At 44.7% G+C, this 16,382-nt stretch overlaps 1 protein-coding gene across 1 annotated transcript in view; it reads left to right on the forward strand.

The window, feature by feature from the left end:
* Nucleotides 1-306: 306 nt before the first annotated feature.
* The window catches only part of ITIH5 (inter-alpha-trypsin inhibitor heavy chain 5), an 84,335-nt gene continuing 68,259 nt past the window's right edge, over nt 307-16,382 (forward strand). The window contains exons 1-2 of the mRNA XM_061435752.1: nt 307-503; nt 11,916-11,960. Coding sequence (XP_061291736.1) covers nt 414-503; nt 11,916-11,960 — 135 coding nt within the window. The 5' untranslated portion in view covers nt 307-413. The remainder of the gene's footprint in view (nt 504-11,915; nt 11,961-16,382) is intronic.

A 16,382-nucleotide genomic window follows, 5' to 3' on the forward strand; every position in this document is an offset into this window, starting at 1 on the left:
GTGGATGCAGCGGACCCAGCGCTGGCCTCGCGGGAGTGAAGAGTCTGAACCCGCGAGGGGTGAGGAGCCGCGACAGGGCGCCGGGGGCAGGGCAGGAGGGGCGCAGGGGCGCAGGGGCCGGAGGGGCTAAGGGGCGGGGCCAGAAGGGGCGGGACCGAATAGGCGTGGGGGCGGAGCAGAAGGGGCTAAGGGGCGGCCGGAGGGTTCAGGGGGCGGGGCCGGAAGGAGCAGGGGCGGGACCCGAATAGGCGTGGGGGCGTGGCCGGAGGGCTCGGGGGCGTGGCCGGAGGGCTCAGGGGGCGGGGCGGGGCGCGAGGCGGGGCCGCGCGCGTCTGCAGTTCGGAGCGCAGCCCTGAGTCCCGCGCTGTAACCGCGCGTCCCGCAGCGTCTTGGTGCAGCCGCCCAGCCTCACCATGCTCCCGCTGCTCGGGCTGTGCTTTGCGCTGCCGCTCTGCGCCGGGTTGCTGGAAGAGGCGAGGACCTGGGAGGACACATCGGATCAAGTAAGTGGAGTTCTAGGGGGCCCCGGGTGGGCCCCGGGCGCCGGCTTCAGTCTCTTCCCACCGCCGCCTTCGGGCGCGTGGCTGCGGGACAGGCTACTGGACGCGAGGGAGGGTGGGATCACCCCCATGTCCTGGCACATCGTCCCCTCTTCTTCTCTCCGTCCCTGGGGAAGCTTGGGAGCTTCCCCATCTACTGTTCCCTCGAGGAGAGAGTCTGGATGACGAAGTTTCTTGCAGAATTGTGTCTGCACTTTAAAGTCCTGCGGAACCAAACCTCTTCGGCTCCTGTTACCTGCGCGGGTTTCTGCTGGTTTTGTTCATTTCTGAACCAGAACCCTAAGTTAACTGCAAGGTTCTTTCAGATGCGCCTGTGGGGTAGAGTGTTGGCAGGTTGCTGTTGGTTTCCAGTTGTTCCAGAGAGAGAGCACGTCTAGGAAATGTTCTAAACTCGTGGAAGCTTCCACTTTTCTCATCTGAAAACCGGGAGAACACAGTTTTCATATCTTATTGCTTTAGTAGCTTAAAGATGGCCAAATGATGGGCGGAGGACGAAGAACCAAAGGGTCTCAGTTCCCCTGGTTAATACTCTGTGTATCTGCCAGGATTTTTTAAATGGCTTAACCTCACAAGTGAATGAAACCTGCGAATATGAACTCTCAATACAATGTCTGATGGATAGGAAGGCTCTTGAAAGAATATAGAACAGGTTCCCACAAATATCAATGCATAGACCTTATAGGGAGAAAGGGCTCTGTCCTGATAAACGTAGACGGTGCATTTCTGCATCTTCTGGTGCTGTTTGCACACATGTATTTAAATTGTTTAGCTGAAAGCATGCTTTTGCAGGATGAGAAGAAGAGATAAGACCCCTTTCCCAGCGCCTTGGTTTGAAGGCAGATCTGGAAAACAGAATCTGCCTAAACATCCCATGGTTACTTTCACGTCAACTCTGCCTTAAGGATGTGCTTATCTACAAAATGGAACGATTCTTCTCTTGTAGGACTGCCATGAGGAATAACCCATAAAAATTCCAGGAGGCTGTGTGGTGGAGGAGGAATGTGCAAGCTTGGCATACAGAGAGCAAGGCTGGTCTCTCCTTTGCCCTTTACAGCTGTGTGGCCTGGACAAGCTCCTCTGTGCCTCTCTATGCCTTCTTTTCCTGTCCCTTACAGCAGGGCACACACCTCCTCCTGAGCATACTACAGGATCCAGCTGCTAGTTTGTGTAAAGGACCTCGTGTACTGTGGTATATGAAATGGCAGATGTTTTGGTTAAGGACAGGGACTTGATGCCGGCTACCGGGGCTCAATTCCTGATTCAGGCGCTTTTCAGCTCTGTAATGCTGAGCATAGTCCTGAGTGCTTCAGTCTCCAATTTTGTACAAAGTGGGAAAGAACAGAGTTATGAGGGTTGGGTAGGTAATACATCAAAAGTGCTGGGGATGGTCAGCACTTGATGTTGGAGCCCGCTGTTAGGCTTGGGCAGCTGAAGTGCTGAGGGAAGGAATCTAGGGTAAAGATCCGAAAACTTTTTACGGGGCAGAGGGAGAAGATGTGGGAAGCACTGAAACAAAGATTCTGTTTATGAGCTAAGAGGAGGGATTAAAGCTCTGACATCTACAAGTCCAAGTAGGCTTAACACTGAACTTTCCTGCTTATAAGAACATTGGTTTGGCCCATGTTAGTGATTTCATGCTGTCGTCAGCCCAAGGCACCGTTTATTCTTCTGGAAAATGACTAAATCAGGAGAAAACTCTGAATATAAAAGTTTTTGTGAAAATTTGTGATTTTACCTTCTTATCCCTATCCTCTTAAAAAAAAAAATTATGTGTATAAGATGTAGGACTTGAGAGCACAGCCTCCAGAACCAGACTTCTGGGTTCGAACCCTGTCTCTGTGCTTACTGGAGCGTTAGTTCACATCTGTGTGAGTGCTAAGTCACTTCGGTCATGTCTGACTCTGCGACCCTATGGTTCGTAAACCACCAGGCTTCTCAGTCCATGGGCTTCTTCAGGTTTGCATAGTGGAGTGAGTTGCCATGCTCTCCAAACCAGGGATCGAACCTGTGTCTCCTGCATTGTCAGGCAGTTTCTTTATCACTAACGCCACCTGGGAAGCCCTAATTCACATCGAGCCTCTATTTACCCATCTCGAGGATGGGGGTGACTAGATTACTTAATTAAAGGATTTTGAAGAGTAATTAATATGCTTTGAACAGTGCCTGGCAATGCAGTTAATGCTGTGGTCTCAATCATTATGGCCTTCAAAATTATATGTGAACCATTTTTTAAAATTTGTTTTTATTGAATTGTAGTTGAATTACAATACAGTTGTAGTTGTATTAGTTTCTGCTGTATAGCAAAGTGATTCAGTTATATATATGTACATTCTTTAATTTGATTGGGTCACTGTACTGTGACTTATTTGTATTTTACTTTTTTTTTTTTTTTTTAATCTTTTGGCCACACCACAAGGATCCTAGCTCCACAACCAGGGGATCGAACCCACACCGCCTGCATTGGCAACACAGTCTTAACCTCTGGACTGCCAAGGAAATCCCATATTCTTCTTCCATATTCTTTTCCATTATGGTTTGTTACGGGGTATTGAATACAATCCCTGTGCTATGCAGTAAGACCCGTTGTGTATACATTCTATAGCTAATAGTTCGCATCTGCTAACCCCAAACTCCCAATCCAACCCTCTCCCACCCCCTCCTCCTTGGCAACCATCAGTCTATTCTCTATATCCCTGACTCTGTTGGTGTTTCATATAGACAGGTGCATTTGTCATATTTTAATTACACATGTGGTATTTGGTGAACAGCTGTCAGAGCTTTTCAGGTGGCTCGATGGTAAAGAATCTGCCTGCCAAAGTAGGAGATGCAGGAGACTCGGGTTCGATCCCTGAATTGGGAAGATCCCCTGGAGTAAGAAATGGTAGGAATGGCAACCCACTCCAGTATTCTTGCCTGAAGAGTCCCATGGACAGAGGAGCCTGTTGAGCTACAGTCCATGGGATCGCAGAGTCAGACATGACTGAGCAACTGAGCACAAACAATTTTTAGATGTCAGTGAACTTGTGAATTTTAATGTACCTGAATTTGCCTGTTAGCCTGTATTGTAATTCCTATTACTTATCTTTAACTGAAAATATTACTAATGTATGCTAGATTCAAGATGCTTCTTCCCCCATGCCTCATCTATAAACAGTATTACCCATAGTGTAATAAACCCATTATCTGCAGTGGTTTTCAAACTTCATCTTGCAGAAGGACACTCAGGGGCTCTTTAAGATTCAGATTCCTGAGCCTTACTCCCATCAGTGTCCATCCACTAGGTTTGGATGGGACCCCGATGGTCCTGATGCGGGCAATGCATGGACCACATTGAGACTGATACAGCTTTGAGAGCATCTTTCAGGAAATTAATATTAAAAAGCAAGTCTTGGTCTTCCCTGGTGACTCAGTGGTAAAGAATCCACCTGCCAGTGCAGGAGATGAGGGTTCCACCCCTGATCCGGGAAGATCCCACATGCTTTGGGCCACAACTGTTGAGCGTGTGCTCTACAGCCTGAAAGTTACAACCACTGAGCCCATGTTCTGGAACTAGTGAAGCCCACACTCCCTAGAGCCCATGCTCTACCACCAGAGAAGCCAACACAATGAGAAGCCTGCGTACCGCAACTAGAGTCGCCCCTGCTTGCTGAAACTAGAGAAAAAAGCTTGTGCGGCAATGAAGACCCAGCGCAACCATAAATAATTTTTAAAAATAAAATTAGCTACATTTTTTTAAAAAAGCAAATGTCTTGTATAAAATCCATCTTCTTTCAAATTGATATGCTTTATTTAAATAAGGATGGGGCTGCATTCCCATTATTGCAAAAACAGTTTTTAATTTACAGAGTAATAGTAGCTACCAGGTATTGAGTGTTACGGAGAGTTTTCTAGGAGCTCTATGTAAAAATTATAAGAAGTAATAAAGTATATAGTTAACAACATTCCAAGTGGAACCAGGCTGCTTGGGTTCAAATCTGGATCCCACTGCCTACTGGCTGTGTGTACTTGGGCAAGTAACTTAACATCTCTGGGTCTGTTTCATCATCTGCAAGATAGCATTGTTAATGGTTCCTACCTCATAGGCAGGGGTGGATCTAAATTTTTGAGAGAGGAATCAAGTTTACATAATTGGCAAAGCCTTCTCGACAAAATTCTGTGCTAAAATGAACAGTTATTTATTTTTTAATTAATTAATTAATTTTAATTGGAGGCTAATTACTTTACAATATTGTAGTGGTTTTGCCATCCACTGACATGAAGCAGCCATGGGTGTACATCTGTCCCCCATCCTGAATGCCCCTCCCACCTCCCTCCCCATCCCGTCCCTCAGGGTTGTCCCAGTGTACCGGCTTTGAGTGACCTTGAACAGTTGTTTAGAATGATAAATCACAACAAATGACACATTCTGACAAGCAACATAATTTTAGAATCGTTTTTTCTCAGACTTTTTTTTTTTGTAATTTATTTATTTATGGGTCTTCATTGCTGCTCAGGCTTTTCTCTAGTTTGGTGTGAGGGCTTCTCACTGCAGTGGCTTCTCTTGCTGCAGAGCATGGGCTCCAGAGAACAGGCTCAGTAGTAGTAGCGAACTGGCTTAGTTGCCCTGTGGCACGTGGGATTTTCCTAGACCAGGGATCAAACCCGTGTCTCCTGCACTGGCAGGCAGATTCTTTGCTAATGAGCCACTGCTGCCGCTGCTGCTAAGTCGCATCAGTCGTGTCCAACTCTGTGTGACTCCATAGACAGCAGGCCACCAGGCTCCCCCGTCCCTGGGATTCTCCAGGCAAGAACACTGGAGTGGGTTGCCATTGCCTTCTCCAATGCATGAAAGTGAGAAGTCAAAGTGAAGTCGCTCAGTCGTGTCTGACTTTTCACGACCCCATGGACTGCAGCCTACCAGGCTCCTCCATCCATGGGATTTTCCAGGCAAGAGTACTGGAGTGGGGTGCCATTGCCTTCTCCACTGAGCCACTAAGGAAGCCCAGTATCATCATTGTTAAGGGACTGTGCAAGTGAGGGATCCTGACGCTTACCTTTCATCAGCTTCTAAGTAATAATAAACTACTAAATAAAAAATAATCAACCCACTCTGTCAGGTAAAGCACTTATATATATAGTAACACTCAGGTTTCATGAGCCATTTTTATTATTTATGAACAGCCTGGTTGAATCTTTACCACTGCAAGGAAAGCCTCAGCAAGCTTCCTCTCCAGGAGAACCTTGGAAATCCCCCCAGGGGGAGTGACGCGCCCAAGGGGATATTTCAGAGCCTGAATTAGAACCCAAGTGCCCTGAATGCCAAGCTCGGCTCTCAGTGACTCCTCCAAAGACTGCAGCACTTTCATATTTACAACTCGATGTGGTCTGTTTAAGGACGACTTTAACTTTTATCTCCTGGCACACAGATAGTGTTGAGCCTCTGCTTCGGGTAACACATTCATTGTGGTGATCTGTTTGTAAGTCCCTGAACTGAGCATTTCTGCACTTTTAACTTTTGTAATCTACCGCTTTGCATTTGAAAAAACACAGAAAATCAAGACAATTTTTTTTTAATTCTTTGAAAAATAAAGTCAAGGCAAGATCTTGTGAGCCCCAGACCACTCAATCATATCTCCTTTATGTGCATGGCTGTGATTGTTTCAGTGCAGTTGTAAGGCTGGATGGGGAAGAAGGATATTGTGGGAGAGATTCCAGAGATTGGCTCACTTCTGAACTAGCCGTGTCTGGTTTCTCTGGGGGTGGGACTGGGGAGAAGAGCGGGGAGTCCTAAAAGCTGAGCAATGAGTCCTGTGTGACCTTGTGTTCCTAACACACACTCTCCCAAAGTCCTGGGTGCTCTAATGTAAAGGAGCCCTGCCCACATGCTGTCAGAGGTCCAGCTGGAAGTCCTGCAAGCTTTCTCTTTTTAAGTTTTTATTGACTTTATTACCATATTGCTTCTGTTTTATGTTTTGGTTTTTTGGCAATGAGGCACGTGGGATCTCAGCTCCCCAACCAGGGATTGAACCCACACCTCCTGCATTGGAGGTCTTAACCCCTGGACCACCGGGGAAGTCCCCTGGAAGCTTTCAGTATCTAAGGAACAGATGATCGGTTTAGGAAGATGGAGCCATTGGATGGAGACCTGAGCTTTTTTTTTTTTTTCCTGCTGGGAGAGTCCCCGACCTCTTCATTATCTTCCCACAAGCCAGGTCCACGTCCCTTGTTTCTCACAGATTGAAAGCAACAGGGTGATTCACCTAAGGCTGGTTGGTTTGGGTTTTGTTATTGTTATCCCGGATGCCTGGAAATTGTTTGAAATTTCAGCCCACCCAACCCCCGACCCAACCCCAGATGAAGTTTCTTCTTCCATTGCTGAGGTTATGGGCAGCGCACATGGCGCGTGGCACGTAGCTGAACAACATGCAGCCCCATTTCTCCCAAAGAAAACTTTTGTGCCGGTGATAGAGAATTCCCGGAATGGGGCTCTTTGAAGACTATCTGTCCTGAGCCCAGGTGATGGGTAGTGTCTCCCGTGCTGTCCAGCCTGTTACCCTGGGATCAGTGTCAGGTCCTGGCCAGGTCTCTGAGGCAGCTGAGGTTCCTGGTCTTGGCTTCAGAATGTCCTCGGGAGATGCAGGCCAATGGTAGATAAATTCCTGGCACACAGCCCGCTAGGAGCTCATGTCTTCAGCCATTTGATGGTGCGTGGCTGAGACTGGCCTCAATGCAGCCACTCCTGGCTCTGTGATGGAACCTAGAGCGACAGAGCTGGTGGCAGAGCTCGGAAGGAATGAGGGCTTGAATCTGGCCTTTCTGTCTCTTGTTCAGTGGACCCAGGTCATGAAAGCACCCATCCCTAAAGGGAATGTGTGTATTGTTCGTATTTCAAATACCCCTCACTCCTCTCCTCCCTTCCCACGCTCTTCCCCATCTGTGGACTTTCTGGAATGCTTTCTCTTCCTTCCTGATCCTGATCCAACCCTGTGATTGATCCTGGGGGGAAAATACCATCTCTTTTATCCAGATGATGAACATTAAGTTGTTTTTCACCTGTGGTTGGACTGTCTGATGGTGGGATAGATGGGGATTCCAGCCCCCCAGCTCTGATGGGGTTATTGCTACATTCTTGGTGCAAAGGCAGTCTTCAGCCACCCATGCACGTTCTGGTAGTAAATGCTGCTTGGTCCATGTGAGTTGAAGAGGCAGATAATGAATGATTTCTCAGCATGGTTCTCATGTTGAACCTGATTCTCTTTAAATTTGTCTTCCCCCTTTATTCCACTCCAACCAACATCCTACACACCAACTTCAAGCCATCTCTCCATCATAGAGCCTCTTGTGGTCACTTGAGAGTGTAGTGAACTCTTCTTTTTTTCCCCATTTTCTTTGTAACTTATAAAAATTACCTTATCTGGTAAGTTTCCCTGAGTGTATTTTCTTTGAAGTTAGGTAGTATGGTCGGTCCTTCATGGCAAAGATTGTGGCTGATACTTGTTATTAAATACTGTGGTCTGGACATCTGTTCTGGTGCTGGAGAAGTAAGCTCAGCCTGAAAGAAGTAGAAAGTCTTATCTGAGCCATCTCATAAGTCTGTGATTTGGGGCCCATGCTCTGAGGTTATTTATTATTCAGAACACTCCTTGACTTTAAGCTGGATTCGGTTACCTGTCCTTAAACCCCACTTCCAGGTTCTTATAGGGGAACAGGAAAGCTCTCAAACAATAAAAGGGGTCAGGAATTCCTAACTAAAAACAATGAAGATGACATGAGTGTCATTTCCACTTCTAATCCTAGCTGGCACCAGGAGTCTCTGTGTACCAGGAAGTTTTGATTCTGGTTTGGTCCGTGTCTAAATCTGGACTCAAGTGTTGCCATGGTGATCCCCTGAGCTATCAGATAGCCACCTCAAAAATGAAAAACCAACTTCTCTTGTTCTCCTGAATACTTGTTTATTTTCTTGGAAAACCTATTCTTCAAAGGAGGAGACTTCAAAGAGAATACTTTAGATCAACCAGAGAACATAATACCTGAGCAGGGCCAGGCTTCCCTTCTGACCATGGTTAGTTATTTTAAGTGGTCCCCAGCCGATTCCACAATTTTTGGAAGGGAGAGGCCTGAGACGAACCTGCAGAACTGGTGGAGACCTTGCCCAGGACACTGATTCTGGTTTCCTTTGGACCATTCATATCATTCCACCTCATTTTAGAAATAGAAGCCAGCGGCCTCCTAGTGACTGGTTCTCATTTGGCGTCAGAGCATATGTCAACTGAAATCGTTTACTAATTCTTCCTATTCCACGTTCTGTAGCATAGGAGACTCTACGATGGCTTACAATTGTAATTTACAGTAGCACATATCTATTTTCAGAAGGGATCAGAAGAGGATCATGATTAAACCAGTTTTTTAGTTTACAGAATGGAAATAGCTTTATTGTTTTTTCTATTTGCAAGTGATACAAAACTAAGGTACTACAGAAGGGTTTAAAGAAAAAAAATTCAGACATCCAGAGGTAATTGCCATTAAAATTTGGATGCATTCTACACATACAGACACTTATACTTAAAAAATGAGATCGTTAATGACAGCATTTTGTTACCTGATTTAATCATTCAAAGTGTGTCTGACTGTATCAGTGAGGCCAGGCCAGGCTGAACTGGGGTAAGAACCCCCAAACTGCAATGATGTAAATGACAAACATTTATTTCTTTTTTTAAAAACTTTTTGTTTTGTATTGGAGTATAGCCGATTACGGAGAAGGCAATGGCACCCCACTCCAGTACTCTTGCTTGGAAAATCCCATGGACGGAGGAGCCTGGTAGGCTGCAGTCCATGGGATCTCGAAGAGTCAGACATGACTGAGTGACTTCACTTTGACTTTTCACTTTCATGCATTGGAGAAGGAAATGGCAACCCACTCCAGTGTTCTTGCCTGGAGAATCCCAGGGACGGGGGAGCCTGGTGGGCTGCCGTCTCTGGGGTCGCACAGAGTCAGACACGACTGAAGCGACTTAGCAGCAGCAGCATGGCCGATGAACAATGTTGTAGTAGTTTCAGGTGGACAGCAAAGGGACGCAGCCACGCATATACAGGTATCCATCCTCCCCAAGACCCCCCTCCCATCCAGGCTGCCACATGACATTGAGCAGAGTCCCCTGTGCTATACAGTAGGTCCTTGTTGGTTCTCCATTTTAAATACAGCAGTGTGTACATATCTACCCCAAAGGCTCTAACCATCCCTTATCTCCATCCTTCTCCCTGGCAACCATAAATTAGACAAACGTTTGTTTCTTGCTTGTATGACGTCCATCTTGGGGTGTCAGTGGAGCAAGTGTGACCTTAGGCTTGATGGAGCAGCAACCTCTCAAATGTTACTACTTACTGTGCAGGTGAGAAAAGGCAGTTCTGGAGAATCTCATACCTTCCATCGAGTCCTTGGTGGAGAAGTGACAGAGGCCACTTACATTCATAAGTTATTGGCCAGAACCAGTCATGTGGCTCTGTCTTCCCATCAAGGGCCAGGAAGTGCAATCCTTCCAGCAGATAGCTAGAGAAATATTTAGTGAACAGCTCAGAAGTCAGGTAAAACTAACATTTGATGTCAATAAATATAGGTTCATACCATTATTTGTAATAGCTGTATTCTGATTAATCACTATATCATAATACATTTAACCAAACCACTTTTAAAGGATATGTTAGGCTCTTTCCAAGGATCAACAATTGTTTTAAAAGTTGCAAAGAAGTCTTTTCATGCTTTCATTTTTTTTGGTATTGATATTCCCCTCCCTCCCAATTGATAACTTTTCTGAAAGTAGGATTTCTAAATTAAAAGACCTGCATACTGGTGGGAATATAAAATATTACAGCTAGCTACTTTGCAAACTGGTGTATCTATTTCCCAAAAGTTAAATTTACGATATGACCCAGGAATTCCACTTATAAAGGAAATAAAAACACAGACATCTATGTGAATATCCACGCAAGTTCCACAGTATAAATAATAGCCAAAAGGTGGAAATAACCATAGAGTCGGACAACTGGGAAGTGGATAAACACAATGTGATGTATGCACACAATAGACTATTATTCAGACGTAAAAAAGAATGAAGTGCTAATAAATCTACAAGATTATGCTAAGTGGAAAGGGCCGATAAAAAATGACCACATATTGTATGATTCCATTTATACGAAATGCCCAGGATGACTAAATACATAGAGACAAAGTAGATTAACCGGTGCCTAGAACCAGGGAAAGGCTGGGGTTGGGAAATGACAGGTAAAGCAGGGTTTCTTTGGGGATAAAAATGTTCGAAATTGATTGTGGTGATCGTTTGCCCAGCTCTGTGAATATATTTTAAAAAATTGAATTGTGCACGTTAAAAGAGCGACTTTTATTGTTTGTAAGTTATACCTTACGAAGCTGTTTAAAAAGGTTTGTGTAAAGTCTAAGCATATTTTCCAAGGTTTGGATCGACATTGTCATACTGCCCTCCAGGAACGCCGACTTATTACTCACAGCAGTGGAGTCCACACTTCTGTTCTTTAAACAGTGATTTATCTTGAGAAATGGTTGGCAACCAGCTAGGACTTCTACATGAGTCCGGAGGGGCTGGTTAATTATTAGATGAATTTTAAAACTAAGGATGCTATCACCTCCCCATGCCCCTCCTCTGCCTGTGGGAAAGTATAGCAAATCATCCAGAAAAAACACAGTAAGAAAGTTCAAGGCAAGTTCAGTTTTGCCTGCAGAACTTCCTGGGGTTTTGAGCGGAATGAATGAACCCATCAGAGGCAAGCGGACATGTTTACTCATTGTAACAGACACAACAGCAAAGAGTTGATTTTCAAGCCAAAAATAAATGGAAACCAAATACAAATACTTTTTTTTTTTTTTAAGATTTTTCTTTTGATGTGGACCATTTTTCAGGCCTTTGTTGAATTTGTTACAGTATTGTTTCTGATTTATATTTTGCTTTTTTGGCTGCAAGGCATATGGAACCCAGCTCCCCGACCCGGGATTGAACCCCAGCTCCCTGCATTGGAAGGTGAAGTCTTGCCCACCGGATGGCCAGGGAAGTCCCTGAATACAGATATTCTAGTGAACTCTGTTCTGATCATTTCATCTGCTCCCCTAACAGATGTAAGAACCCTCAGATGAGAAGGTGGTGTGATATTGTGGGTTAAGCAGCCAGCCAGGTCTGAGAAGCATGAATTCTAATCTTGTTCTGGGTGCTTCCTGGTTCAAAGTCAAAACTGCTTCTCAGGTGGTAGATAATCCTTCGTGTGCCTTCATGGGCCTTAACCCTCTTCGTTTAACTAACTCACATGAGAATGACCTCACAATTGTATTTCACATCTCTTTCTTCCTTCTAGGTTGGACTCAGGATCCCAAGACAAGTCAGGCTGTTGCAAAGGCTGGTATGTATATTCACATAAATTCTCTTAAAAGTCTGTACCCCTCACGAGTCTGTGGATTTGGAACCAGGTAACAGCTATGCTCGCAGCTACTCCAAACCTTACAGTTGCATGTAGAAGAAATTGAATGTGAAACAGCATAGCTTTTTAAAAAATCTTTATTATGATGATATTGTCATTTTTTTTTTTTTTTTTGCTCCATAACATGGGGGATCCTAGTTCTCTGACCAGGGATTGAACCCTCACCCCTTGCATTGGAAGCATGGAGTCTTATCCAGTTGACCACCACGAAGTCCCCAGTGTAGCTTTTATAAACCTTTCTTTGATAAACTTTTTCTTTAAGTGGATGTTTTTCTGAAAAGAGACCTGATTATTCCGGTAAAAGTATAAGGACAAAGCATGAAATTTTCAAAGACCTTCTTAGAAAAAAGCTAACAGCTAAGTGAACCTTTCCTTTTTTTTAATAATGTTCTTACACAAGAAATAAAGATGGTGTTAGGAAATAAACAGTGAAAGCAGAGTACTCCCATTTGTAGACTGAAGCTTTGTGTGATGGAGGTTGGGCCAGGCTCTCAGTGTATGATGCAGGCTCCCAGATGGAACTTGGGAAGACGTTCAGGATTCTAAGTGTTTATTTGAAATGACCTCAGTCCTTCCTTCCCACGGTGTGTACAGTGATGTATCCAAGTGTGGGGACACGTCTTCAGGCTCTGAGGATACGGAATCCTCTGCACACCCTCAGGGATAAGCCATAAGCCCAAGCTGTTTACTCCCTGCTCCTGGCTGGTGTCTGAATTCCTGCTGAATTGCTCATGATCAATGTCAAAATCATTCCCACCTTTATTTGGACTGGGACTTTGTATTCTCATCATTTTCTGCATGGCTTCCTTTTCCCTGCCCACCCCCATCCTCCCAATCCTGCCTCCCCAAATTTATTACCCTCAGTCTTTTTCTGTTTCTCTGCATGTTCACATAATCATAGGCAGACATATGTGTAAGGTATAGTTCGGGCTGAGGCAGAAAAGAAGGAGAGACAACCTCAACGCAAGTAGGTTACCTTTATTCAGGCAAGGAGGGGCAACAGTCAGCCTAACAACCAGGCTGAGCGCCCAGAGAGATCAGGGAGGCTCCATATTTATAGGGAGGTTTGGGGAAGCGATAAGGAAAACATTAGTCAGGCGGGATGTTTTGGGTATTCTTTAGTTGAGATGGCATTTGTAGTTGGGCAGGGGTGATAAGTCTTCTGGGCAGGTGTAGGAGGTGGAAGGTTTCTGGACAGAGGGTGATAAGTCCCTGATAGATACAACTGGCTTGGAGCCTCAGGGCGGAACCTAAAGTTCGGTTTTGTTTTCTCCAAAGTTAGATGATTCAGCAAGGGCCTTTGAGACTGTTGTTTTCTTTTCTAGGCCCAAAGACTCCTTCAATATGTGAACATAAATGGGGGGCCAGGCGACACCTACACACCTGGTACCTGGTTGGTTTGACCACAAGAAGGGTGCTGAATACTGAGGGGGTCGCCAACCTCTAGGATCTAATGTCTGATGATCTGAGGTGGAGCCAATACAATAATAATAGAAATAAAGTGCACAATAAATATAATGCACTTGAATCATCCTGAAACCATCCCTCAGCCTCCTGGTCCATGGAAGAATTGTCTGCCATGAAACGGGTTCCTGGTGCCAAAAAGGTTGGAGACTGCTGCCTTACAGCACAGGGAACTCAATACTCTATAATGACCTATATGGGAATAGCATCTAAAAAAGAGTGGATATATGTATGTATATAACAGCAGAAACTAGCACATCATTGTGAATCAACCATACTTCCGTTCAGCTCAGTCGCTCAGTCACGTCTGACTCTGCAACCCCATGGACTACAGCACGCCAGGCTTCCCTGTCCATCACCAACTCCCGGAACTTGCTCAAACTCATGTCCATCAAGTTGGTGATGCCATCCAACCATCTCATCCTCTGTCGTCCCCTTCTCCTCCTGCCTTCAATCTTTCCTAGCATCAGGATCTTTTCAAATGAGTCAGGTCTTTACATCAGGTGGCCAAAGTATTAGAGCTTCAGCATCAGTTCTTCCAATGAATATTCAGGACTGATTTCCTTTAGGATTGACTGGTCAGATCTCCTTGCAGTCCAAGGGAGTCTCAAGAGTCTTCTCCAACACCACAGTTCAAAAGCATCAATTCTTCAGTAAAAATTCATAAAACAGGGAGGAGCCCTTGCTCCAAGAAAGACATAGATGCACATATTCATTCATTCAAGGATTTTGTTGAGTCCTCACTGTCTGCCCAGCACTGTTCAAGGCATTGGGAATCCAGCAATGGACAAACAGGCAAAAGACACTATCTTTCATAGAGCTTGAATTCTAAAGAGGGCAGAGATAGGCAAAGTCTATAAATAAATGGTTAAATGTGTTAGGAATGGAGAAGATAAGTACCACTGAGAAAAAAAAAACAGCAGAGGAAGATGGGGACCCTTGTATATATTTTGAGATTTTTCATATTTGCTATCAGACCGTGTAAATACAGCTGCTGTTCCCTGCATGCTGACCACAGGCCAGGTGTTGTCCTGAGTATCTCTTATGTCCTAGCTCAGCCAAATACAGACACATTTTACAGACAAGAAAACAGACTCACTTATCCAGGATTACACTTTCCATAAGAGGTGATCGAACATGAGTTTTGAGTCCCAACAGCCTGGCTTCTGAGTTTGTGCTCATCACTAATACACCCAACTGCCTTCTCACCTGAATGCATTTGTTTCTTCTTATTCTCACTCAGCACTGCCTCAGCTGGCCTAGATCTGTCCCTTCTTCTAATGATGAAAAATATACCATGTTGTTGGCACACCATAGCTTATCAAGCATTCTACTCTCGAGCTTTCAGTATGGTTTCAATTTTTTTGGCCTCTGTAAATGCTGCTGCAAGAACCTTTTTGCTTTTTGTCGTAAGTAGATGCTTTTAATTCTGTGGCCAAGATTTTCAATAGGAGGGTTGCTGGATCAAAATGTACATACATTTTAAAAAATTTGGTAGATGTAGTCAGACTAGTTTTTGAATACTCCTAGTACTTTCTGTCTTAATTCCATTTCTATCAGCAATGATGAACATGCACATTTCCGCCAGCAACAATAGAATTACTCTCTTTGATTTGTCAGTCTCTGAAATACAAAGTGATATCAGTCCTTCAGCGTGTACTCCCCTGACGTATGAGTTTGGATTTTTCTCCATACAGAGTCGTTCTTCCATGAATTGTTTTTCAGGTCCTGCAGCCATTTTTCTACTGTGATTTCTTTTCAAATTTTTCTTATTGCTTAGTCCCTAAGTCACATCCGATTCTTTGCAACTGCCTGCACTGTAGCCCACCAGGCTCCTCTGCCCATGGGATTTCCTAGGTAAGAATACTGGAATGGGTTGCCATTTCCTTCTCCAAGGGATCTTCATGCCCAGGAGTAGAACCCGTGTATCCTGCATTGGTAGGCAGATTCTTTATGGCTAACCCACCAGAGAAGCCCTCTTTTGTGATTTTTATGTCCTGATTGTCAGTATGGGCTTCCCAAGTGGCGTTAGGGGTAAAGAACCCATCTGCCAAGGCAGGAGACAAAGAGAAATAGGTTTGATCCCGGGTCGGGAAGATTCCCTGGAGGAGGGCATGGCAACCCATTCCAATATTCTTGCCTGAGAAATCCTGTGGACAGAGGAAGGAGCCTAGCAGGCTACAGTCTATAGAGTCGCAGAGTCGGACATGACTGAAATGACTTGGCATGCACGCACGCACTTGTCAGTATGTGGGCGATCTCCGTGTGTTTGGATACTCTGTATTCTGAATTGGAAGAGTTCTTCCCTAAATCTGTCATTTGTCTATTAACTTTGTTTATGAAATATTTGTTGTTATAAAGGCTTTAAGTTCCTGAGTAATAAGTTTATCTTTTCTTATTTTCATTCGTAGTTACAAAGATTTTCTTGACCCTTTGACTTTCATATAATCTCTCAGATTTTTCTCTAGAAATCTAGGAATGTTGAAAGCCTCTCTTTAACAAGTATCATATAAGTTTGTTAATGTTGACTTCATTTACCCATCCAGACAGTACCAGAATGATCTTTCCAGCATGGGTCTGGTGCATCACTCTCTTTTACAAACGTCTTCAGTGGCTTTGTGGCTTCCCTGGCGGCTCAGGGGTAAAGAAGCCGCCTGCCAATGCAGGGAACTTGGGTTTGATCCCCTGGGTCAGGAACATCCCCTGGAAGAGGAAATGGCAACCCACTCCAGTATTCCTGCCTGGAAAATTCCACGGACAGAGGAACCTGGCAGGCTATAGGCCATAGGGTCGCAAAACAGTTGGACATGACTTAGTGACTAAAATGAAAGCAAAAAAATCAGTGACTTTGTATCATGTGTAGGATTAACTATAAAGACG

Source organism: Bos javanicus, chromosome 13 (genome assembly GCF_032452875.1).
Source record: "Bos javanicus breed banteng chromosome 13, ARS-OSU_banteng_1.0, whole genome shotgun sequence".
Taxonomy (NCBI): Eukaryota; Metazoa; Chordata; class Mammalia; order Artiodactyla; family Bovidae; genus Bos; species Bos javanicus.